General features: G+C 39.6%; 1 protein-coding gene across 7 annotated transcripts in view; it reads left to right on the forward strand.

Moving 5' to 3' along the window:
* Positions 1-27223, forward strand: part of LOC122563627 (fatty acid-binding protein, brain-like) — a 155825-nt gene that overhangs the window by 100334 nt on the left and 28268 nt on the right. Inside the window, exon 1 of one of the 7 annotated variants that reach the window (XM_043717609.1) lies at positions 26555-27025. The exons of the other annotated variants lie outside the window; for them this stretch is intronic. Coding sequence (XP_043573544.1) covers positions 26887-27025 — 139 coding nt within the window. The 5' untranslated portion in view covers positions 26555-26886. Of the gene's footprint in view, positions 1-26554; positions 27026-27223 lie in introns of those variants that run through there. 7 annotated transcript variants of the gene reach the window in all.

Genomic DNA, 27223 nt, shown 5'->3' on the forward strand with positions numbered 1-27223 from the left:
GAAACCGGAGCACCTGGAGGAAACCCACGCAGACACGGGGAGAATGTGCAAACTCCACACAGTCAGTCACCTGAGTCGGGAATTGAACCCGGGTCTCTGGCGCTGTGAGGCAGCAGTGCTAACCACTGTGCCACCGTGCCGCCCAGTCGAATTCATGTTGCTTGTCATCTGCGTGTGTGGCTACTAAGGATAGCTGGTCGTGTCATTTCGTGGCACTGTGCCGCCCACGGTAGCACAGTGGTTAGCACTGCTGCTTCACAGCGCCAGAGACCCGGGTTCAATTCCCGCCTCAGGCGACTCTCTGTGTGGAGTTTGCACATTCTCCCCGTGTCTGCGTGGGTTTCCTCCGGGTGCTCCGGTTTCCTCCCACAATCCAAAAATGTGCAGGGGTTAGGTAAATTGGCCATGCTAAATTGCCCATAGTGTTAGGTGAAGGGGTAAATGTAGGAGAATGGGTCTAGGTGGGTTACGCTTCGGCGGGTCGGTGTGGACTTGTTGGGCCGAAGGGCCTGAATCCACACTGTAAGTAATCTAATCTAAATCTAATCTAATCTAAATGCAGAGAATGCTGGAGAAACTCAGGTCTGAAAGCATCAATGGAGAAACAGACTTAATATTTTGAATCCAGTGTGACTTCTGTTCAGAAACAAAAAAAATGTCATTTCGCTTTTGTTTTCTGCCAACTTTTGTACCTAGCTTGCTAAGGTCACTTGGATTTCATGGTTTTTAAAAATCTTTGGCCAGTACACGTGAAACATCATCATCAAAAGTCTTGCTAAATTCCGTGTATATCACCTCATCATCTGCACGATCCTCCTCAATCCTCCTAGTCAGATGCAACCTTCCTTGTTCTGTATCTGCATGATAAGGGAACTGGTAGATTCCACTATGGTTCATAGTCACCACATCTGTAGCAAGTGTTGGTTGCACAAGAAACTCTGGCTCAGAACTGATGAGATGAAGTCTAAGTTTTGATCACTGCAACACATCAGGGGGAACAGTTACTTGGATGCTGGGTTTCAGGAGACAATCACACAGTGTTGGTCAAGTCCTTCAAATTTAGCCAGTGGTCAGTGACAGGAAGGGTGTGATTACAAGTGAAGCAGGCAGAGAGATCATGAATTTAGCACTGGGGGAAGCCTCCATTCTTGACATTGTCTAACAGCTATGAAGTATTTGGTCCTTGAGAAAAAGCACTATAGGGAGGATGGGAAAACTGACTAATGCACCATGGTATAGGAGGTCATTCAAGCCTGTGTGGGCAGGAGCAAAAAGAAAAGTGTTAGGGATACAGACAGTATCCTATGTAAGCAGGATTGAGAATCCCTCATGGTGTGTGGCCTTTGTAAGTAACATCTCGAACTAGCTTGAGAGGATATTGGAGGATAAGGATGTTACTGGTGTCTTCATGGCTGATAAGTCAGGGACAACGTAAAAACGGGAGAAACTGAGGACTGCAGATGCTGGAGATCAGAGTCGAGAGTGTGTTGCTGGGAAAGCCCAGCAGGTCAGGCAGCATCCTAGGAGCAAGAGAATTGACGATTCAGGCATAAGCCCTTCATAAGGGCTTTCCCAGCAACACGATCTTGACAACAAAAAAGCAAAAGAAAAAGCATAAAATTTCGGGAAGATTAGTGGAAATCATAAGAATTGAGAGCCTTTAAAAATCAGTTACTAACAACTAAAAAAGCATTTTTGGGGTGGAGGAAAGATGAAATATAATATCTAAAAGGTAAGAGAGAGAGGCAAGAGTGGACAATGGACCACTGGAAAATGAGGCTGGTGAAATGGCAATGGGGAACAAAGAAATGGCAGAGGAGCTGAATGGGACCTTTACATCAGTTTTCACGGTGGAAGACACCAGTAACATACCAGAATTTCAAGGGAGTTGGGGCAGAAGTGGGTGTACTGGCCATCGCTAAGGAGAAGGTATTAGGTAAGCTGATAAGTTTGAAGGTGGATGAATCACCCAGACCAGAGAGACTACACTCCAGGGTTCTGAATGAGAAAGCTGAGGAAATTGTGGAGGCATTGATAGTGATCTTTCAGGAATCACTGCAGTCAGGGAGAGCCCCAGGAACTGGAAAAAAACTAATGTAACACTTTTAAGAAGGGAGGGAGGCAGAAGACAGGAAATTATAGGCTGGTTGGCCTGAACTCTGTTATCTGTATGATTTTAGAGTGCAATATAAGGATGAAATTGCAGAGTACTTGGAATTGCATGGTAAAATAGGGCTGAGTCAGTATGGCTTTGTCAAGGGGTGATCATGCCTGCCAAATCTGTTAGAGTTCTCTGAGGTAACAAGCACGTTTGACAAAGGAGAGCCACTGGATATGATCTATCTGGATGTTAAGTAGCCCTTTGACAAGGTGGCTGATAGGAGGCTGCCAAATAAGAAATTAGCCCATGATCTTGGGGCAAGTTACTGCCGTGGAGAGAGAATTGTGTGTAGGAATAAAGGGGTCCTTTTTCAGGATGGGAGCCAGTGACTAATAATGTTCTACAGGCATCCGTATTGGGCTGCAGAGGACTTGGACAATAGGCAAAGAAGTGGCTGATAGAATTGTGAGATTATCAACTTCGATAGGAAGATTAGAGGTGTAAGCTATTTTTGAAATGAGCAAAGACTTTGGAAATCTGAAGTACACAGATTTAGGAGTCCCAGTTCAGAATTCTCTTAAGTTAACATGCAGGTTCAATTGGCAGTTGGGAAGGTAAATGCAATGTTGGTATTCCTTTTGAGAGGGTTAGAATGCAAGAATATTCTGAGGCTGTATAAGGTTCTGGTCAGACTGCATTTGGAATATGCTGAGAAGTTTTGGGCCTCGTATCTAAATAAGCATGTGCTAGCTTTGGTGGGGATCCACAGGAGGTTTATAAGTATTATCTCAGAAATGAAGGGTTTGTCGAATAAGGACCAGTTGAGGACTCTGGGTCTGTACTCGCTAGAGTTTAAAAGGATGAGAGGGGATCTCATTAATATTTGCAGAATATTGAAAGACCTGGATAGAGTGGACGTAGAGGACTGTTAGGACAGATTAGGAGCGGAAGCCACCCCCCAGAGTTCTAAAGGGTTGTCCCTACAGTGAGATGAGAGAGAGAATTTCTTCAGCCAGTGGACAGTGAATCTGTGGGACTTGTTGACTGAGAAGGCTGTGGAGGCCAAATCATTGAATATCTTTAAGACAGCTATAGATAGGTTCCTAATTAGTGTGAGGATCATGGGATCCAGGAGAAGGCAGGAGAATTGGATTGAGAAGCACATCATGCATGATTGAATGGTGGAGCAGACCTGTTGGACTGAATGGCCTATTTCTGCTCCTTTTTCTTATGTTCCTGTGATCTTAACAAATTTATGCTGACTCTCCTTGGTTACTGGATGCCTAGAATTCTAAATTATAGTTTATCTTATGCCTCAGAATTGATTCCAGTACTTTTCCAATGACAAAAATTGGACTGACTAATTATTCAGTCTATTCCTTGACCACTCTTTAAATAGTCCTTCAAGCTTTCAGCATTGCACCCCAGTGAGGATTGGAAAACTAGGGTCATAGTGTCCATTTCCTCTCTAGCTTTTTCTAACAGCCTGGAATACATTTTATCTTGAACTGGTGGATTATCTACTTTTTAAGGATGCTAATCTTTAATATTTCTCATTCTCTATGTTTATCACATTTCATCATTCACAGACTTCGTCAACTGCAATGCTGGCATCATCCTTCATTTTTTTTTTTTGAAGGCTGAAGCATTTTTTGAACAGAAATACCCACATCTACTGACTCTACATGTTGGTCTTTTATGAGCCCTACTCTTTTCTTAACTTTTCTCTTGCTCTTAATGCATTGATTTTACTTAGCAATATTCATTCATGCCCTTTCTTTACCACCTTTAAATATCTTATTGATTTCACCCCTGTATTTTCTCCACATTAAACTTGCTGCAGTATTGAGTTCTTGACATCTGGCATCAGCTTTCCTTTTCTTCCTTAATTCACCTTGTATGTTCCTTGGTATCTAGGGAGTTTCACAGGCCACTGCACTCCATAGCGAGGAGCAGCAAACTGCTAGCTTGCATAAATTGTTTTCCTTTTTATGACATCAAACTTCCATTTTTAAAAATAAGGTATTTTTCCTTAACTATAGTGCACCCCGCTGATTGTGAAATGGTATTACTACTACCTTTTACAGTATTCTATTTTCTTTCCCCTATCTCTCCTGGTCGTATTGACGTGTACGGCTTGTTCTGACACTGAAACACAGTCAAAGCAAATCAACTCAATTTCCTTACATTTGCAACACCCTAAATAAAATACTCAATGACTCTCAAAATTGCTGTAATGGCTCCCAATCAGATTTTTTAAAATAACCCGTACGAGATTTTCTGCATAACTGATACCAGATACCAAGTTTATAGTTTAAACAAAAGCATTAACAATTTATTAATAATGCAGTAACAGAGGAAAGTTAAACCACAAGGTAATTTAATTAGTGTCAATGATTTAACTCCAATCTTTATTGATTCTAGTCTCTCCCATTTCTCAAAGACATAGAGACAAATGGGGGTCTAGATTAGAGTGGTGCTGGAAATGCACAGCAGTTCAGGCAGCATCCGAGGAGCAGTAAAATCGACGTTTCGGGCAAAAGTCCTTAATCAGGAAAAGTCCTTAATCAGGAAAAGTCGATTTTACTGCTCCTCGGATGCTGCCTGAACTGCTGTGCTTTTACAACACCACTCTAGACTCTGGTTTCCAGCATCTGCAGTCATTGTTTTTACCTAGACAAACACACATGGTTAAGGGATAAATCAAAAGACAAAATGAGATGTAACTGGCTGGTGCATTTGTGCAGACTGCACAATCCATAACATTATAGGCATGTGGGATTGTCTCTTGTTTGGTTTCTGAAAACACCACTGCATGCAACTAGCTGCAATTAGGTTCTGAGGAATATTCACTTAATACTTATAACTCCAGATTCTATTCTCCAAACCTAACAGGAAGGATGGAGGCCAACCAGACAGCAATCAAACATCCATCCTTTCATAGGCACAACCCTTCTGGTTTAAATACAATTCAAAACAAGTTGGAACACTTGGTTTCTGTTTGTTAGACTGGTCCTCTCCCTATGAGGATATGGTTAACATTCAATGTCTGCTTGAGTGTAATGTAAGTCTGCAACTGAAAGGTCTAGAGTATTCTTTGAACAAGAATCAACCTGCAGCTGACTTCCAAGTCTGGTGTCATAAACAAATATCAGTTTGTTTTAAAGTTCACCTTCAACTCCTCAGATCCAAACCAGAATTGAAAAATCAGTGAGGGTTCTAACAGTGCAGAATACATGTCCTCTGATCAGCTGGCTATTCATGAAAACAAAATACTACCTATCCTGAACATCTGAAACAAACACTGTGGGAGAATCTCTGGAGAGAAAAACAGAATTAATTATTCAAATACTATATGATTCTTCTTTGGAACGCTCTTAATTCTGAAGAAGTCATATAAAACTCTCCATGTCACATCTGTTTCTCTCTCCACAAATGCTGGTAGATCTGCTGAGTTTCTCCAGCACTCTGTTTATTTCAACAATCCTTCACAAAGGAGTTAAGGTGGCCTCTTGATAGATTCCATTTCTGTCCACTGCAGAGAATTTTACTTGCAGCCTGCAGGAGTCACTGCATAGTTGTCTGGATTGGCTACCAATGTGAATTTTTGCCCACCCTTCATCAATTGCCTTTTCTAAACCGCTGCCCTGAGCAGCTATTCTGATAGCTTACCACAGTTTTTGTTACAGAGTACAGTAATTTATATACATTACATTTTAATGTCATTTTGCATGCTATTGATTATCTTTCTTTAAAACAAATGGCTTACGTGCAGTTTCATAGTGTGAAAAGATTAGTTCTGTTTTTTAAAATATGTTGCTTTTGTGTAGAGTGATAGCAATCTGAAAATGCAATCACTTGCCATTTTCAAAATTTATCCACACTCACCATGTTTTCATTCTGGTTCTCTATCCCCACTTGTCTCTTTACTATTTTTGTTTGCCTTTGCGACTATTCCTAATAACATAGTCCATAATTCTACATTCATTTGGGCATAGAGATTTACAGCATGGAAATAGACCCTTTGATCCAACCCGTCCATGCCGACTAGATATCCCAACCCAATCTAGTTCCACCTGCCAGCACTCGGCTCATATCCATCCAAACCCTTGCTATTCATATACCCATCCAAATGCTTTTTAAATGTTGCAATTGTACCAACTTCCTCCGGCAGCTCATTACATACACGTACCACCCTCTGCGTGAAAACGTTGCCCCTTAGGACTCCTTTATATGTTTCCCCTCTCACCCTAAACCTATGCCCTCTAATTCTGCACTCCCCACCCCAGGGAAAAGACTTTGTCTATTTATCCTATCCATGCCCCTCATAATTTTGTAAACCTCTAAGGTCACTCCTCAGCCTCTGACGCTCCAGAGAAAACAGCCCCAGCCTGTTCAGCCCCTCCCTATAACTCAAATCCTCTAACCCTGGCAACATCCTTGTCAATTTTTTCTGAACCCTTTCAAGTTTCACAACATCTTTCCGATAGGACGGAGACCAGAATTGCACCTCGCATTTATCTGAATTAAACTCCATCTGCTACTTCTCAGCCCATTGGTCCATCTGATCAAGATCCTGTTGTAATCTGAAGTAACCTTCTTTGCTGTCCACTACACCTCCAATTTTTGTGTCATCTGCAAACTTACTAACTGTACCTCTTATGCTCGCATACAAATCATTTATGTAAATGACAAAATGTAGAGGACCCAGCACCGATCCTTGTGGTACTCCATTGGTCACAGGCCTCCAGTCTGAAAAACAACCCTCCACCACCACCCTCTGTCTTCTACCTTTGCGCCAGTTCTGCATCCAAATTGCACAGTTAAAATGTTCTGCCCAAGTTGCCTTCTGGTAACATTCTACATTATAAAAATTATTTTCTGCTGGAATGAGCTGCCAGAGGAAGTGGTGGCAGCTGGTACAATTGCAACACTTAAAAAGCATTTGGATGGGTGTATGAATAGGAAGGGTTTGGAGGGATATGGGTCGGGTGCTGGCGGGTTGGGACCAGATTGGGTTGGGATGTCTGGTCAGCGTGGATGAGTTGGACTGAAGGGGGTGTTTCCATGCTGTACATATCTATGACTCTGATTCACAGTGAATCATCATCTACCGTGAATAATTATATAGCATATTGAAACTAATCACAGTATATGTACATGTACACAGTGGGAAGAAACTGTCTTGTTGTAGCATGGCCCATGGCAATCAATTTCAAATAAATTATCTGGATAAATAGTGAATACCCTGCATATGAATGTATTTATTGAATGAAATTAACTTTTTTATTCAAATTTTTACATTTTTTACTGTGACTCTGTATGTATTGAGAAATCTAGCAAGAATAATGAAATGGGATTTTAAAACTTAATATCAGGAATTTCTTACTAAATGTCAAATCACTGACATTAATACCCCTTCTATTTTTTTTCTTTGAAAACTGCTCTTAGAGTTCATCAAAATATTGCTCCTACAGGTCTGTACCATTGGCAATTGATATATAAACCCAAGTACCATCAAATTATTCCAGTTAGCCTTTTTAATTGTTTCCTTTGCTTGAATTGCAAGACAGCATTCCTGAAGATTCAATAAGTAATGGCAAATTATACTGGGTCAAAAAGCCGGACATAGCTGAGGCTGAGGATCTATGCTGTTTTATGCTGAAAGGTGTAATATTTACATGTGGTTTGAATAGCTGGCTAACACGTGTTGCCTAGGCTATCAGAATTGCCAGCTGAATGCAAAATTGGCTTGATAGAAGGGAACAGAAGGTGGTGGTGTTGGTGGATTCTTATTTGGACTGGAAGCCTGTGACCAGTGATGTTCCGCAGGGATCCGTGCTGTGTACACTATTGTTTGTCATTTTACATAAACAATTTCGATGAGAATTTGGAAAGCAAGGTTGGCAAGTTTGCGAATGACCCCAAAATTGGTGGTGTAGTGGACAGTGAAGAAGGGTGCCTAAAATGACAAAGGGATCTTGATCAATTGGGACAATGATGAGTGACAGGTGGAGTTTAATTTGGATAAATGTGAGGTATTGAATTTTAGTAAAAGTAACAAGGGCTGGACTTGCACAGTTATTGGAAGGGACCTGTGTAATGTTATCGAACAGAGAGACCTAGGAGTTCAGAAATATTGTTCTTTAAAAGTGGCATCGCAGGTACACAGGTTGGTTAAGAAGGCTTTTAGTATATGCTGGCCTTCGTTGCTGAGACCATTGAGTATAGGAATTGGAAGGTCATGTTGAAGTTGTGCAGGACGTTGCTGAGGTTACTTTTGGAGTACTATGTACAGTTCTCGTTGCTCTGCTATGGGAAGGATGTTATTAAATTGGAGAGGGTGCATAAACATTTTACCAAGATGTTGCCAGGACTAGAGGGTTTGAGTTATAAGGATATACTAGATAGGCTAGGACTTTTTCATTGGATGGTAGGAGGCTGACCTTTATGGAGGTTTGTAAAATCATATGGGGCATAGAAAAAGTGAATACCCAAGGTCTTTTCCCTTTGGTAGGGAAGTCAAAAACTAGAGTGCATGATTTTAAGGTGAGAGGAGAAAGCTTTAAAAGGGGCCTGTGGGGCAGTGTTTTCACAGAGGATGGTTCATATGTGGAATGAACTGCCAGAGGAAGTGGCACATGCAGGTACAGTTACATTATCTAAAAGACATTTGGATAGGTAAAAGAATAAAAGGTTGAGAGAGATATGGGCCAAATGCAGGCAAATGGCGGTAGTTTGGTTTTGGAAACTTGACCGGCATGGATGAGTTGGACTGAAGAGTCTGTTGCCATGCTGTATAATTCTAGGATTTGTAATTGCTGTGTGTGGTGTACTAATCTACATCCAGTGCCTGTGCAGTATTGAATTAGAGCAAGTCTTTACCTCAAAAAAAAAAGCATGGGGAAAACTGAAGTGGGAATGTCTTTTAAAAATAATGAGGCATCACAAAAGCTACAGACTGGGAATAAGAGGTAGAAATGTAGAAGCACTATATTTAATATCTTGGACATCTTCAGATTTGGGTAGCTAAATGTGTTTCACTATCACTGACAAATTAGAAAATGTACTTTATTTGATAAACGATACTGAGATTTGATTTGATGGTATTGGTGTACCATCTAAGAATATGAGACAAACATGGAAATTAAGTTGTGGCAGTTTCTACAGAAATGTTATCACTCGTTGTCTTATACAGGTGTCAACAATAAAGGAGTTTTAAAAATTAACATCCTATGGTTTTATTTTTCATGAAGGAGGAGGAGAAGGAAGTCAGACACCATCAACAGAGGTGCCACCTGAATCAACAGAAACTCCAGAGCTAAAAGATGCATCATAACATGTTGAGGAAAGACATTTATAATAGACTGTCAGTAAAGCTTTAAATCAAATGACCTGAAAGTCATCAGGGTTCCTTGATTCTGTCACGTTCACCTCAGTCTGCAAGGTCAAAACAGAAGACAAGGTGTGGAGAAAATTTACTGAACAAGATAAGATAAATCGCCATCGTGACTTGGAAAAGAAGCCTGGAAAACTTTAATATCAAATTCCGAAGATAATCTCCCAAGCTTAACATTTGATGAACTATCACATGGATTGAGATCTCAGTGATGATAGAAATGACTGTTTCACAGTTAATTGCCAGCAATCCCTCACTGTGACTGCTGATGTAAACCATTATAATCTATCAATGCAGTGAAGATACATAGCAGAAGTATTGATTATTTGTATAGGAATCTGTTTTAGAATCACTAAATCCCAATTTATGGACTTTTCTAGCTTAAGTCACTAAACACATTTTAAAAGTCTGCATCTTACTTGGTAAACATTTTGTCTTTATTCTTAATACAGTCCATTTTGTACGCTTGTGCGCAAGTTGACTTCAAATATTCGAGTTCAATTTTTGAGCAGCTTTGAGCAAGGATTTAATTGGGTCAAAATTGTGTTATTTGTATGAAATTTGTATAATTCAAAGAACTGCAACCTGTTTTGAAACCACTGCTTGAATTTTAACTCTGTTTTTGGTTATTTGTATTTTGCTTGTCAGTTGAATGTTGCAGTTTATACAGGTCTCTATTCCCACGGTCTGTTGTTAACTGATATATCATTAACACACCGTACCTTTTAATCAACTCTACTTCCTTCTATCAATAATTAAAAATATCTTTCAACCCAGTATTTGAGGAAAAATAATAAGTCATAGAGCTCCTAACATTGTGGAAATGTCAGCAGTGGAATCTAGGATCAAAATTGAGACATCATAAAACCATTTAATCACCTAGTTGTAGTTACTAGAAGTGAAATACATAAAATAGGCTCAATTTCTGAATCAAGGGGAATGTATTTTGTTTGTGGTAAGAGTTACTTGTTTTTTTTTCCTAATATAGTAAATTGCATATGTGTGTACTGCTCCAACAGTGAGATTGTTCATAGCTGTGGGAACATAGGTTAGTTTTTTTCATAACCCAGCATTTCACAGCTCTGAACCTGGTCAAGAACTATTCTGAATCAGTGGGTGACGTTTTCACAAAGTGAGCTGAAACATGCCAGAATGTTTTCAGATTTCAAGGTTTCAAACTGCAAGGTTTACAGATTTTTCTCTCAAAGCATGCTGGAGCGTGAAATAATATCATGACAGTCAGCTACACATACTGTGGTATTCACAAACTGGTTTGCAGTGATGGAATTTTATGGGAGCATCCCAAATGGGTATATCTAAAGGTTCTGGAAATGTCACAATAGACTTCATCCCTTGAAAATATCCAATTGTTAAAGGTTCTTTGTTTTGATGCTCTGACCCAAGTGGAGTAATGCCTGAAGAGGTTGAACCTCCGATGCATTACAATTTAATCGTGGGCTGCAGATATAATATCCTATAAAAGGTGGGCTTGGATAAGAAGCTAACTATACCCTAAGTACAAGGTAATTTGTCATTTTGAACTATGTCGCCACTGCACTTTTCAATCTCATATCTTGCACATTGTCAGTTGGATAAGTTTGTGCCTATAATAACAGGAGCAGATAGTTTAGAATAGAACAACCTGTGTTAAGTACTGTTGGTGCTTTTATCTTCTGTCCAGTATCTTGTGTATGAATGATTATATACTGTACAAATTGTAAATTAATCTCTAAATTGCATATAACTTCATATGAAATCCCTTAGGTGTCCTGTGGTATGTTGTATAAAATGCTAATTTGTAAAGTTTCGTCTGCAGAAGTGAGTGGGTGTGAATGGTTAAATGGCAAAATGTAGCATATTTTGACCATGTTACACTTGCTAAGACATACATCCATATGTTTTTAAAAATCCTGGAATGTCTCTAATTAAAATAACCATAAATTGCAATACGTATTCCACTAACAAGTGTTTCTAACCAATTACAGTACAAATACAAAAGGGGAAAGGATTATTTTTCTGAACATTTACATTTATCATTGTTGAATACTGCTGAAAAGTGATAGATATTGCTGAAGCTTTTTGTCTGACATTTCATTAGGTCAAAATGCATAAAGGCCAAATTTCAAGTATGTTTAATAATTTATAAATCAGGAAACAAAAGGTACTCATTGGCTGGTAAGGTTGAGTCAGATTGATTTGAGATAAGTCATAGACAAAGTAATGACCAACTATTGACTTGCCCAAAACTGCAGAAATTCAAAAAAGGCGCACGCCTAGAAAATATTCTTGTTTTCAGAGAACGAGCCTGTGTATATGAATATATTGATTTCAGCAAATGGAAATGACCTTCAACAGTACACTTGGGATGTTTCTGCAACAAGTTTTGGTTCTTGGAGTTTGGACTGGTTGATTACAAACTGTACTCAGCCTTATATGAACATCTAAAGAAACATCTTTATTATGCAATCAGCCATTTACTGGGATGTACAGTCATGTACATGGTATTGCATCAGCACTGAAGTTCATACATGACCGGGGTCAATCATGTGGTAGGCAGAACATTATTTTGGACTAAAACAGCCATCCTATTAGTGGAAAATGCCTCACCTATAGCCACTGTTAAGGTGATGCCAGGTATGCTTGTTGGAAACAACATATATTCAAAACATGACCTGTTTCTCTCAAACAAAAATATGTCAAGCCTTGAAACTTTTTTGCATTACCAGGGAGCTTAGGGGAAATCTATAATTCCTTGTAGCTTTCTTGATAAAAACATCTTGTGTAATCTGAGTCCACTTGTGAACCAATCAACACCATTTTCACCTTCCGTATAAACTGTCATTGTTTGAAATTTGGCATTCTTGTTTGTCCAGCTGAAAATGTCAAGTTAAATTTTCAGCAACCTGTTCTTCTTTTCAGCAATATTCAAGTTCTATATTAGAAAACAACTTCATTCTCCTTGGTGAGAGTTTTGGGTATGGAGTAATGTAAACCAAATCCCTTTATTATCATTTCACTATTAAATATCAACTCTTTAAAATTCTTAAAACAATTTGTCAAAATATTATCCTAGGTAATATCCTAATATCAACATTAATGTTTTATATTAATTGATTTGTCAAATATGTGATAATTTACCATTCTATAAACATTTTGTTCAAAATTTAAGAAGATTTTGTAAAAATTCACTGACTTTGGGACATCTGCTGTTCCATTACAAAATTTTCCAGCATCAAAATGGTAGAGGCTTCCAGCTGAAAATTTGCCAGGTTGTTCCTGGTTGCTTCAGATAATGCACTTAGCCGAAAACGTAGTACTGTAACATTATCCTTTTTAATGAAAGTGGTTTGAAAGTAATTAAGTACAGCAAATACTTTGAAGGAATATCAGGATTTTGCTGCATGATACTGGACTTTTCATGAGAACATATGGGATCAGACATTGGGCAATTATTTGACTTTAAAATATTGTAGCCCAACATCTAATTATGCATTCTCAATCTGTCTCCCTACTTAGAAATAAAAGGTTACTATTACCCCAAATATCTTCATTCTCTACTAAAGGGCACTGATTTTTTTTCTTTTGCTTATTTCCAATCAGTGAGCTTTTTAAAACAGTTAACACTGTACAACTGGAGAGGAAAGGAGAGTGCAAAAATGTCACGTAAACACAAGTTGGTGAATGGCAAATTTAGAAGGAACATCAGAGATTTTCATGGACACTGCTCAACATGTTGTGTGAGAATTGAAAGTACAGAAGTAGCAACTGAAACTCTGCAATCATGTGATTACTGCAGTGGCGAGGGGTTGACATTTAATTATGGATGAAATAAGATAGACTGAATAGCCTTCATATCCCTAACCACAGCCTAATAGAGTGTGACAGGCAGGTCAGACAGCATCTGAGAAGCAGGAGTTGATGTTTCAGGCATATGCCCTTATTCATTCTTGAAGGACCTATGTCCGAATCGTTGACTCTCCTGCTCCTCCAATGCTGCCTGACATGCCGTGCTTTTCCAGCGCCAATCTTTTCGACTTTGACAGTCCTCACTTTCTCTCAGACTAATGGACTCCTGCAAAACTTATACTGGTCTGCTTGAATGTTACAAAGATTTTAAACTGTTTATGTTCATACCATTTGCTCCTGTGAGGGTGGATGTCAGCAATATCATTTTGTTCAAAGTTTAAATGTAAAATTTTGTAAAGATTCACTGTCTTTTTGGAAATCTGCTATTGCACTGCAAAATTGTCCAGCATCAAAATGGTGATGAACATTTGCTAGATTTTTCAGCTAAATGCAGCCAGAAACACTTTGTAATACGACAATACCATCCTTTTTAATGAAAATTATTCTAAAGCAATTGAGTGCGGCAAATACTTTGAAGGAATTAAGGGCTATTACTTTGTGATCTAGGACTTTTAGTGAGAACATGCTGATAGAGATCAGAAGTCAATAAATTATTTGGGGTTACAATGTTGTAGCCCAACATCTAGTTCTGTTCTGAATCTGTCAACATCCTGGGGTTTACTATTGGCCAGCCTTATAAATACTGTGCGAGAGCAGGTTAGAGACAGGGAACTTTGTGGTGGGTATCTCATGTCTTAACTCTTAACAGCCTGTCCACCATCTACAAGACACATGTCCAGGGTGTAATAGAATATGATGATGTCTTCCAACATATGATAATTAAACCTGTAGGATATCTCCATGAATGGTAAATTGGTGGAATAGATCTTAATCGTTATTGAAAATTTACTGAAAGCAAGATGTGAAAATCTGTGTTGTTTATTTTTGAAGATGGATAATGCTTCCTGCCAGATTACTGCAAAGGTGATAAAGATGAAAATTAAATATTTGTACAGTTGCTGGAGTTAAAGATGCAATCAACATTTTGAATCATAATGTTTTTATAAAAAATTAGACATCCTTACTATTTATTGTGTAGCCCTGCCTGAAAATTCCAGCTTATGCCACTGTACTATCAGATATACAGCAAGGTGCATTTCTACTTATCGATCTGCTCTGGTGTTTAATCTCACTATCTCTGAATTCCCTGGAATTCCTTCCCTTACACTAGCCATACTACTTGGTTTCTATTCTGACTCTAGTATGAGGTTGTAATTATAAGATTATTATGATAATTCCAGTTTTAAAACAACGTGAACAAAGGAATTTACAGAATATAATTATTTTTGCAGAACAGAGACTGAATTATGTTTACAGTTTTGCATAACCTCCCACCTAACCTTATTTCACCAAAGGCTATACTTGATTTTGCTGCCTTCTGCACAATGGCATGAGAAAATGTTTAAAACCACACATCACCAGCTTATCGTCCAACAAGTTTATTTGGAAGCACTATCTTTTGGAGCATTGCTCCTTCAGGTGGTTGTAGAGAGTAAGACCATAAGAAATAGAATTTATAGCAAAAGATTACAGGGTCATGTAACTGAAATGATATATTGAACAAATCTGGATTGTTGAAGTCTTTCATCTTTCAGAATCGATTGAAAGTTTTCATTCATTAATATGTTAAATCTCAGAACTACTTTTAAGTAACCACCTTGCGCTAACAAAGGGTGACATCTCAGCTTAGACAATGCATTAAAGGTGTGAGGTTAGTCTGTCTGTCTATCCCAATCTTGGAGTCAGACTGATTCTATTTCCAAAGTGGCATTTACAAAATATTACATGGATTGACTACCTGCAGACTGAGCAAAACAGAATGCATCTGCCAATATAATTCTATACATACACACACACACGTGCGTGCATACACACACACACACACACACACACAGACACAGTCTATGGGTGAATTTGTGTGTGAGAGTGCATATGCCTATGTGTTAGCGTGAGTGAAAGCTTGATAAAACATGGCTATGGGGGTGATGGAATATAAGCCTGTGAGAGGATGTGTGCATGGGTGAGAGTGTGGGAACCCCTCTCGATATGTTGAAGGCATCTTGAAACCCATTGTACAGGGGACCCCCAGCCTCTGGCGTGACACTATAGCTATCTTACAGAAACTGAGCACCCATGGACAAGTCAAACCAGGAAATTTCCTCATCCCAATGAACATTTCAGCACTCTACACCAGCATCACCCATGATAACGACATCACTGCAATAGCCTCAGTACTCCATTCCAACAATTACCAATCTCCGAGCACCATTTGACAACTCATCTGCCTCATCCTTAACCACAACATTTTCACCTTTGACAACCAGTTCTTCACTCAGACACATGGAACAGCCATGCAGATGAAATTTGCATCCCAATATGCAAACATTTTCATGCACAACCTCGACTTCTTTGCTGCACAGGAACTCCAATCAACACCATACACCAGATGTACTGGCGATATTTTCTTCCTCCGGACCTATGGCGAGGAGTCACTGAAATAAACAGAAGGTGACGTCAACGAGTTTCATTCCACCATCAAACTTATCATGGACTACTCTTTAGTGTCTGTCTCATTCTTGGCCACATGCATCTCCAATTTGGTTGGGTACCTCAGTCAGACTGATTCTATTTCCAAAGTGGCATTTACAAAATATTACATGGATTGACTCCTCAGTACCCAACCGCAAACCCACAGAGAACCTAACAATGCCTACACTTTTCTAGCTTCCACCCTAAATATTAAAAATAGCCATCCCTTACAGATAAGCTCTATGCATACACAGGATGTGTTCAGATGAGGAGGAATGTGACAGACACCTGAAGATGCTCATGGATGCCCTCATAAAAACAGGGTATGATGCTCAACTCATCGATCACCTGTTCTGACATGCCACAGCGAGAAACCACAGTGATCTCAGGAGACAGACTTGAGTTGCAACTGATAGGGTACCCATTGTTGTCCAGTATTTTTCGTGAGCCAAAAGTTTATGCTACGTTCTTCGCAGCCAGCAACACATTATCAATGAGCTGAACACCTCACCAAGACTTTCCCTTTGCCTCTGCTTCTCACGTTTAAACAACAGCCAAACCTTAAGCAGATCATTGTTCACAGCAAATTGCCCAGCCTTCAGGACAACATCAACCACAATACTGTACAACCGTGTCATGTCAACTACTGCAAGACGTGTCAGAGTGTCAACACAGATACTACCATTACATGTGGGGACAGCACCCATCATGTACGCAGCAGGTACTCGTGATTCGGCCAACATTGCAAGCGAGGATGTCCTGAGGCATGGTACTCGGCAAGAGCAAGCAGGCGCTATTACAACAGATCAATGACACCACACAACAATCACCAGACAAGGGTGTTTCCTCCCAGTTGGGAAACACTTCAACGGTCAGGGACATTCAGAGTGACCATCCTCTAAGGCGCACTTCGGGATAGGCAACAACGCAGAATGGCCAAGCAGAGGCTGATAGCCAAATAGGATACCCATGAAGATGGACTAAACTGGGATCTTGGGTTCATGTCACACTACAGGTAACCCCACTATATTATACACTCTCTCATGTATATGCACACACACACTCTCTTTTACATTCTCTCACTCTCCCGCAGACCCTCCCTCATACACGAACACACTCAGGCTTATACTCCATCATACCCACGTATACAGTTTACCAAGCTTGCACACATGCAAACACACTCACTCTCACGTGCACTGACACTCACATGCAAACACACATGCTCACTCACATGCTCTCTCTCTCTCTCAAACACATGCACACTCACAGTCTATGGGGTGAGTTTGTATTTGCAGATATGTTCTATTTTGCTCAAAAAATGCACAATCTGAAGGCAGTCAATACATGTAAATTCCACTTTGGAAATAGAACTAGTCTGACTCAAGATTGGGATACACACAGACTAAGCTCACACCTTTAATGCATTGTCTGAGCTGAGATGTCACCTTTTGCTATAAAACTGTAAGTTATCTCGAAGGTGACTTAAAAGTAATAAACCAAGACCTGCATATTAATAAACCAAGACCTGCAACCCATTCTAAAAGATGAAAGGAATAGCAATCCAGGTTTGTTCATTATATCATTTCAATTACATGACACTGTAATCTTGTGCTATAAATTCTGTCTTATGCTCTTATTCTCCACAACCACCTAATGAAGGAGCAGCGCTCCGAAAGCTAGTACTTCTAAATAAACCTGTTGGACTATAATCTGGTGTTGTGTGATTTTTTAACTTTATCCACTCCAGTCAAACACTGACTCCTCCACATCATGAGAAAACTGTTTACAGCAATAACTATTTGGATAGTTTCCACCCCTAATAGAGGTTTGTTTACGATCAAACTATTTGATCTGTCTTTCAAGTGGAATTAGGGTAGCCTTTGGAGACCATTGGCAATTGGGAAAGGAGTAAGTGTATTTGTAATATTGTAATATTCCCCACCCCCTCCCCCCACCAACACCACCACCTCTGCCTAAAAGTCTGATATTGCCTTTGAATGACATTATCGGCAAAAACGTTGAATCTTGACTCTTGAATCTGCTTCACAATTCTTCTTCTCCATTGGCTCTCTATTTTTATGGTATTTGGTGACCTCTGCTGGTGAAATTATTGCTAAATATTCTGATCAAGTTACAGTGCTTGTGTTTAAAAGAATTTTTTTGAAGTTTGGCAGCCACACAGATAGTTCTCCTATAACGCGGTAGTTGCGTTCCTGTGCGACACCATGTTATAGAAAATCGTTCAATACAAATGATGACGCCTATGGGAAAAACAGGATCGGGGCGAATCACCAAAGAAATTAGTAAAACTCAAAACAAAAATAGTAGTTATGTTAACACAAATGACAGCATAGTCTAAGTAAATCTTTCAATCATAAATTTACTGTATTACTTCATTAAAATATAACACTTTAAGACAAATCACTGACTACAGCATTGTACCTTTCGTGAAGCTCTTCACCAGAAAGGACGATAGCCAACTGACATAAAGTCCAGTCCTCCTCAAGATTCTCCCCCAGTTTGAAATAAAATTCCTTCTAAATGTAGGCTACAATTCCCAGTTTCAAGCTAACTTCCAAGGCTGGCAGAGCTGACTGCATTTGTGTTATAGCTGATTGCACTAAATTTGAATTTTGCTGAGCTGGGTTTTGCTATTCAGCTAGTGCCAGGGATGGAATCGCGTAAAAGTGAAATGGAGTTAGTTTTATATTTAAATAAAAAGTTCAAAATTCACAAATCACGCTAAATAAACGCACATTATAGGAGAACTGTATATATGTATAAGCAGTTACTTTTATTGTCTGTTTTTCTAATTTTGTTTCTCATGACTTTTTTATTGTTTGTGCAAACTGAATTATGAATGGCATTCTATAAAGTAGCTCTCAATTATACTTTAAAATACATACATTCAATTGTTGGGGGTTGGGGCAGCAATAAAAAGGGGTATTTCAGTTTGCTAAGTGAATGAAGTTTCTCCATCAAACTTGTTTCCTTTTGAGAAAATAGTCATAGAGTCATATAGGTGTACAGTACGGAAACAGACCCTACGCTCCAACTCGTCCATGCCGATCAGATATCCCAACCTAATCTAGTCCCATTTGCCAGCACTTGACCCATATCCGTCTAAACCCTTCCTATTCATATACCCATCCAGGTGCCTTTTAAATGTTACAATTGTACCAATCTCCACCACTTCATCTGGCAGCTCATTCCATACACGTACCACCCTCTGCATGAAAATGTTGCCCCAAAGGTCCCTTTTATATCTTTCCCCTCTCACCCTAAACCTATGCCCTCTAGTTCTGGACTCTCCCATCACAGGGAAAAGACTTTGTCTATTTAACCTATCCATGCCCCTCATGGTTTTATAAACCTCTATAAGGTCACCCATCAGCCTCCAACACTCCAAGGAAAACAGCCCCAGCCAATTCAGCTTCTCTCTAAAGCTCAAATCCTCCAACCCTGGCAACATCATTGTAAATCTTTTCAAGTTTCACAACATCCCTCCGATAGAAGGAGACCAGAATTGCACACAATATTCCAAGAGTGGCCTAACTGATGTCCTGTGCAACAGCAACATGACCTCTCAACTCCTGTACTCAATATTCAGACCAATAAAGGAAAGCATACCAAACATATCCTTCACTATTCTATCTGCCTGAGAGTCCACTTTCAAGGAACTATGAACCCACACTCAAAAGGTCACTTTGTTCAGCAGCACTCCCTAGGACCCAACCATCAAGTGTATAGGTCCTGCTCTGATTTGCTGTTCTGAAATGCCGCACCTTGCATTTATCTAAATTAAACTCCATCCGATACTCCTCAGCCCACTGGCCTGAGCACGATCCCATTGTCAGCTAAGATAACCTTCTTCACTGTCCACTGCACCTCCAATTTTGGTGTCATCCACAAACTGTAACTATACCTCCTATGTTCACATCCAAATAATTTATATAAATAACAAAAAATAGTCACCCAGCACTGATCCTTGCGGCACTCCACTGGTCACAGGCCTCCAGTCTGAAAAGCAACCTTCTACGTAGAAGGTACTTTGGGGGGCCCCAAAGTGCTCCCCCACTGACACCTCAGTCAACTGCCCTTCCTTATTTCCCAAGAGCAGATGGGCACAGGGGACAGCACTGGGAGAAAGTGAGGTCTGCAGGTGCTGGAGATCAGAGTCGAGAGTGTGTTGCTGGAAAGGCACAGTAGGTCAGGCAGCATCCGAGGAGCAGGAGAATCAATGTTTTGGGCCGGAGCCCTTCAGCAGGCATTTCTGATGAAGGGCTCCGGCCTAAAACATTGATTCTCCTGCTCCTCAGATGCTGCCTGACCTGCCGCGCTTTTCCAGCAACACATTCTCGAAAGGGAACAACACTGCCTTGTTAGTAAGAAATGAAATTAAATCAATAGCAAGAAGCAATCTGTGTGGATAGAGTTGAGGAACTGCAAAGGAAAAAAGCCCTGATGTGAGTAATATATCAGCCTTCAAGTAATAGTCAGGATATGATGCAGAAAATAAATCAGGAGATAGAAAAGGGATGTAAGAAAGACACTATTACAATAATCATGGGTACTTCAATATTCTGGTTGGATTGGGAAAATCAGGTTGGTATTGGAGCCCAAGGAAAGGAATTTAAGGAGTGTCAACAAGGTGGATTTTTTGGAGCAACTTGTTTTTGGAACCCAATAGGGAATAGATAATTCTCGATTTTGTCATGTGTAATGAGGATACTTGATTAGACAGCTTAAGGTGGAGGAATCCTTTTACAGCAGTAACCACAATATGATAGAATATAGTTTGAGAGGGAGAAGCTAGAATGAGACGTATTCGTATTACAATTACACAAGGGTGATCTCATAAAGATTGATAAAAATATGAGAGGCATAGTTAAGGTAGATAGCCAACTGCTTTTCTCCATGGCAGGGGGAGTCTAAAACTAGGGGGCATAGGTTTAAGGCGAGAGGGGAGATATACAAAACGGTCCGAGGAGCAATTTTTTTCCAGAGGGTGGGGCGTGTCTGGAATGGGCTGCCAGAGCTAGTGATAGAGTCCAGTACAATTACGTCAATAAGAAACATTTGGACAAGTACATGGATGGGGCAGGTATGGAGGACATGGACCAAAAGCAAGCAAATGGGACTAGTTTAGTTGTGAAAACTGAATGGCTTAGACAAATTGGGCCGAAGGTGTCTGTGGTGGGCTGTAGAAGAACTTGGACAGACTAGGAGTGTAGGCCAGGAAGTGGCAGAAAGATACAATATTGAAAAATGTGAGCTTATGCACTTTGCTGGAAAAAATAGAGGGGTAGATTATTTCATGGATGGGGAAAGGCTTTGGAAATCTGAAACATAAAGGGATTTAGGAGTCCTAATTCAGGATTGTTTTCAGGTTAACATGCAAGTTCAGTTGGCAATTAGGAAAGCAAATGCAATATGTGGGCACAGAATATTTAAAAGTGCTATCCAATTAGTCCTACTGTTCTTCTATGCCTTTAAGAGATGTGTTCTGTCCTGTTCCTGTTGCAGAGGGATGTGTCACAGTGGTACCAAAACATCTCATTCATACAGGCAGTTGATATCCAGCTTTGAGTTGTCCCTGGGTGTTTATTTAAAGACAAAAGAATCATGAGTGGGCAGGGTCAAGCACACACAGACACAAGTCTGATTGTTTCTTTTGGTTTTCTTTCTGCTGGTTTGAGAGACATGGTACATGAGAATAATAAATGTAGGTGAATTGCCTTTGCCAATGATGTGTATATAGAATGTTGCCAATATTGGAACAATTGATTAGTGATTAAATAATACATTATCTTGTTAAGTATTTCAATAGAGTAAAGTTACACCAATTGTTATTTTTGCTGTATTTTAGCTGTGTTGTAAGAATAAAGTGTGTTTTGATTAAAGTTTTTAGTGATAGACCAAATGTATTGTATCTGGATCATAGTGCCTTATACTTGCCTTTTAAAAACAATTGTTAGGGTCTAGTCTATCTCCATAATATACTTTGTGGAGGAGAGATGGAGGGATTTGGGAAGAGGAAGAACCGATTTGGTCAATAGCACCTCCCTTTCAGCAGAACTCTCCACATTTTTTCCATTGCAGTTAGAATTATTTGTCCAATTTCCTTTGGAAATTACTCTTGAATTTGCTTCTATTGCTCTTTTTAAGGCGGTGTACGCCAGATCAAAATCTCTTAATAGTTGTATTAACTAATTACTCAAATCAGTTGTCTTTGTCATTTTCTTTGTCCAGCTCACCAGGCCTAACATCCTTTTAAGGTTCCATCCATCCAACTTTGATCTTGTATCCTTTTATACCTTCCCTTTTATCGTACCTCCTGCTCTACTCATTTATGACTCTTGCTTCTTGCTCTCTCACTCGTATTCCTACGAAACTAACGAACTACAAAATTACATCCAACTTCCCAACTTGTCTTACATGGTAGCTGATAGCTAATATCTCTCCTACGGTTCTGTACCTCACTTTGTAAAATCTGCTCCTACCATCAACACCTCAAACAATTCTTTATCCCTCCATCTTTCTAATCTACTACCTCATCTCTAACCTCCTTTACCTCTCAAATGTTTTTGACATTACTGTCACTTCCCATAGTGCTTTCCCAATTTCTCCCAACTCTTTTTTGAATCCCTTAATCAGTTTACTTCCCCTGATAAGAATCTTGTGACTCTGATAGAGGCAAACTATCTACCTGTCCTGTCTGCAGCTTTTTGCATGGATAACCATACCATCCTCTCCTGTGTCTTTCCATGATCATCTTACATGGTGGGTCTGCAATCTCTTGATACCATTCTTATTTACCTAGTTATAGCCTAAGAATTGCTTTCAATGGCTTCTCCCTGTTTCCATACAACTAACTGTGGTGTGCCCAAGGATATATCCTTGGATCTCCCCTATTTTTCATCTACATGCATCCCTTGGTGGCAGCTTCCAAAAATACATCAATTTCCATGTGTGTATTGATTAAGCCCAGCTTTACCTCCCATTATGTCCTCTCTCAATTCCTATGTGTAAGACTGTTCATCCAATGTTGGGCACTAGATAAGCACATATTTCTTTAAGTTAAATATTATGAAAGCTTAAGTCATTATCTTAGGATTCCACCAGAAACTCCATTCCCTCAGCACACAATCCATCCCTCTCTTTACAACTGAGGCTGAAACTTTTGGCAATCTTTTGGCAATCTCACAGTCATATCTGACTTGATAGTTCTCAACTACTTTTCAGTGCCATCACTAATACCACCTATTCTGACCTCCAAACCCCATTCTTCTGCTGTTATGTCCAAACTTTACTGTTCAAATGGGCTCTTGGCCTAAGTTTGTAAGTTAGCTCACTGTGCTGGAAGGTTTGTTTTCAGACGTTTCGTCACCACTACTAGGTAACATTTTCAGTGAGAATCTCTGGTGAAGCACTGGTGGTATGTCCTGCCTCTCTATTTATAGGTCTTGGTTTCTTAAGGTGAGTGATGTCATTTCCAGTTCTTTTTTTCAAGGGAAGGTAGACAGAGTCTAAATCAATGTGTTTATTGATGGACTTTTGGTTAGAGTGCCATGCCTCGAGGAATTCTTGTGCAGGTCTTTGTTTCGCCTGTCCTAGAATGTGTGTGTTGTCCCAGTCAAAGTCAAAAAAATCTATAGCCATCAAAAGACTGACCCACTAGTTTCCATACATACAGACAAAGAAGGATACCACTTTGACTGAGACAACACACACACCCTAGGACAAGCGAAACAAAGACACGCACAAGAATTGTTAGAGGCATGGCATTCTAACCAGAACTCCATCAATAAACACATTGACTTAGATCCCACCTACCTTCCCTTGAAAAAGAGAACTGAAATGGGATCACCGACCTTAAGAAACCAAGACCTATAAACAGAGAGGTGGGATATACCACCAGTGGAGACTCTCACTGATAATGTTACCTAGTCATGGTGATGCAACGTCTGAAAACAAATCTTCCAGCTCAGCAAGTTAGCTTACATACTTATCATCAACCTGAGCTACAAATCTTCTCAAAAAAGGACTCTTGGCCTGTTTCCCATGTTCTACCTTTGTAAATTTGAGATAATCTAAAACTTTGCATGTGCCCTGATTTGCTCAAAATGGCATTCACCAATCATCCTTGTGTTTGCTGGCTCCTGTTTAAACCGCACTTCAATTTTAAAATGTTCATAATTGGTTTTCAAATTTCTTCAAAGCTTAGCCCCTCAGTTTCCCTGCTTTCTCCTCCAGTTAAGATAGCTATAATCAAGATATCTACATTCTGTACTGCTGGCCTCTTGAGCATCCCCAATTTTAATTGCTCAATCATTTATGCCAGTGCCTTCAGTTACCAAATTTCTGAACTCTAGAATTGTTTCCCTAAACGTTTCTGACTTTCTACTTCATTTTTCTTCAAACATTCCTTAAATTCCATTTTATTTTTATTCATTCACAGAATGTGGGCGTGACTGGCTAGGTTAGACTTTATTGCACATTCCCTACTTGTCCTTGAGAATGTGATGTTCAGCTGCCTTCTTGAACTGCTGCAGTCATTTAGTGTAGGTAGATTCATTTGTCTTTAAGGATGGAGTTCAAGGATTTTGGTCCAGCAACACTAAAGGAAGAGAGATAAATTTCCATGTCGGTGTGGTGAGTGGCTTGGAGGGGAAATCAGTTAGATCAATTCAAGCATGATGTGTTTTTTTTTACAAATCTTTGGTTACCTTTAAATAACTAACCTCTCAAGTATTCAATTTTCAAAAAAAATTGGAAGAAATTGATCAAAAATATTGTGACAATGATAATGTGGCACTAACTAATAAGCAGACAATCTGTATTGAATAGCAACATAAATCTTCACAATTTTTATACAATTATGTAAAACAAGCTAGTCTCTGTTACTCAAAAAATATAAATGTAAATGATGTGGTTAGAAATGTGCAGACTGTTTTTAAAACAAACATTCCAAAAATGACTGGGCATCTTCAATATAATATTTATTAATTTTAAATGCATACTATTTAGGGATTTACCATGAAATTTCAACTGTAATTAGGAGTGTGATCAAAACTGCAATGTAAGACATAATTTATTTTCATTCTATTCATTTTGCAAGATTAATGATATGTTTCCTTGGCCAGCCTCTAGTGCTGACTAGTTCAGTGACACAGTTATAACCTTTCATTTTATAAGTATTTTCTATGCCAAATTCGCATTTCAGCTTTGGTTCTTGTTTTCTGAATTGTTTTCAGCAGCATAAGAAATACTGCCATTAGGATATAGTATTGTCACCTTGTCAATAATTACTCAGACAGAATATCATGAACAGAAAAAGCTGGGCTAATGTTTCATATGTCGAAACTGTGTGACAGTTAATGATTAGACTGTTGCCTGTTAGGGTGACCATTACAGTATTATTTAATTGGCTGGTTCAGAGGTAGCCAAAATGGACTAGATTAGATAAGTCTGGTCAGTGCACACCACTTTGGTTCTAGATCATTTTTGTACTTGGTTCAGGAAATCTGAAAATTGTGGCGCTGCAAACTGGAAAAAAGCAGCACCATCTTCAGTAAATAATGGAAGTTGTAATAATCTGGTGAAATATCCTTCAACTAAGCAGAGATGTTATTACCATCAATTAGGACCAGCTAGAATGGAACTGTATTATAGCATTGTAATAGTGATTTGGAGACAGATATAGATAGGTTGAGTGAGTGGGCAAAATTCTGGCAGTACAATGTTGGAAAAAGTGAAGTTGTTCACTTTGCCAGAAAGTGTAATAAACAGGGTATTACTTGATTTGAGATTGAGTGTAGAATTCTAGGTGCAGAGGCATTTAGGTTCTCCAGTACACAAATTATTAAGAAGGCCAGTAGATTACAAAATTATGAGGGGCATGGATAGGAAAAATAGACAAAGTCTTTTCCCTGGAGTGGAGGAGTCCAGAGCTAGAGGTATAGGTTTAGAGTGAGAGGGGAAAGATATAAAAGAGGCCGGAGGAGCAACATTTTCACTCAGAGGGTGGTACGTGTATGGAATGAGCTGCCAGAGGAAGTGGTGGAGGCTGGTACAATTGCAACATTTAAAAGGGATTTGGATGGGTATATGAATAGGAAGGGTTTGGAGGGATATGGGCCGGGTGCTAGCAGGTGGGATGACATTAGGTTGGGATATCTGGTCAGCAGAGACGAGTTGGAATGAAGGGTCTGTTTCCGTGCTGTACATCTCTATGACTCTATTTAGGCTTTGAACATAAAAGTACAGTAGATAGTTAGGAAAGTTATTCAAATTTTATTTTTCCTTGCAAGGGGAATTTAATATACAAATAAATAGATTGTACTTTAGTTATATTGCGAACACCATGTTTGAAACTCTGGCATACTATTGGTCTCTTCCTTTAAAGAGGGACATAAATGCATTGGCAGTACTTTAGAGGAATTTTAATAAACCAATACCTTGAACAGACGGATTGTATGTGGGGAACCTTTGGATAGACTAAGCTTGTATCTGCTAGAATTTGAATAGTGAAGGAGAGAGTGGAGGGAAAGAGAAGCACAGTGAGGGGAGGGAGAGGTGTAGATGGATGGAGAGAGAGAAAAATGGAATGGAGGGGAGGAAAAAAGGTGCAGGAAGAGGAAGCCGAAAGGAGAGAGTTCAGGGAGAGATTGGTGGGGGCGTGAGGTTTGAAAAGATGGAGGAAATGAAAGGGACAGGTTGGCCAAGAAGGAAGGCGAGATCTCGAGGAAAGCTGAGGAGTGGGGGCAGGAGAAGGAGGATGGATAGAAGGAAGATAAGGGAGGATGATGAGAGGAAGCGTGTGCAGACATAGGAGGGGAATGGGAGGTGTGGAAGACTGGACGGAGAGAAAAAGGGGAGATGAAAAGTGACTGGAGGAAGGAGAGGAGAGAGATGAGGCGAAGGGTGGGGTGAGTGAGCGGTGGGGAGAATGATTGGATCTTTCGAAAGATGGGGAGGCGGTACTCTTCTCATCCTCCACGTTCATTTATCTGGAATCATGGAACCTTTTTTGGGCTCCTGGAGGCTGGTGGATACCCAGAATTTCGATAATTACATGAGGGAACTGGGTAAGTGCCGCACAAAACCATTGGCGGGGCGGGGAGTGAGTTGAAACAAAACTCAACGGCAATAATAACAAAAAAAAACTGTCGACTTTAAAGCTTACCAAAATGCAATAACAGATAGATCAGATGCTCAAGTGACATTTACGATATAAAAAGAAACAAACTCAAGTATATTGCCCCTGAAAGGAGGTAGTAAAACCT

This window comes from Chiloscyllium plagiosum, chromosome 27 (genome assembly GCF_004010195.1).
Source record: "Chiloscyllium plagiosum isolate BGI_BamShark_2017 chromosome 27, ASM401019v2, whole genome shotgun sequence".
Lineage (NCBI taxonomy): Eukaryota > Metazoa > Chordata > Chondrichthyes > Orectolobiformes > Hemiscylliidae > Chiloscyllium > Chiloscyllium plagiosum.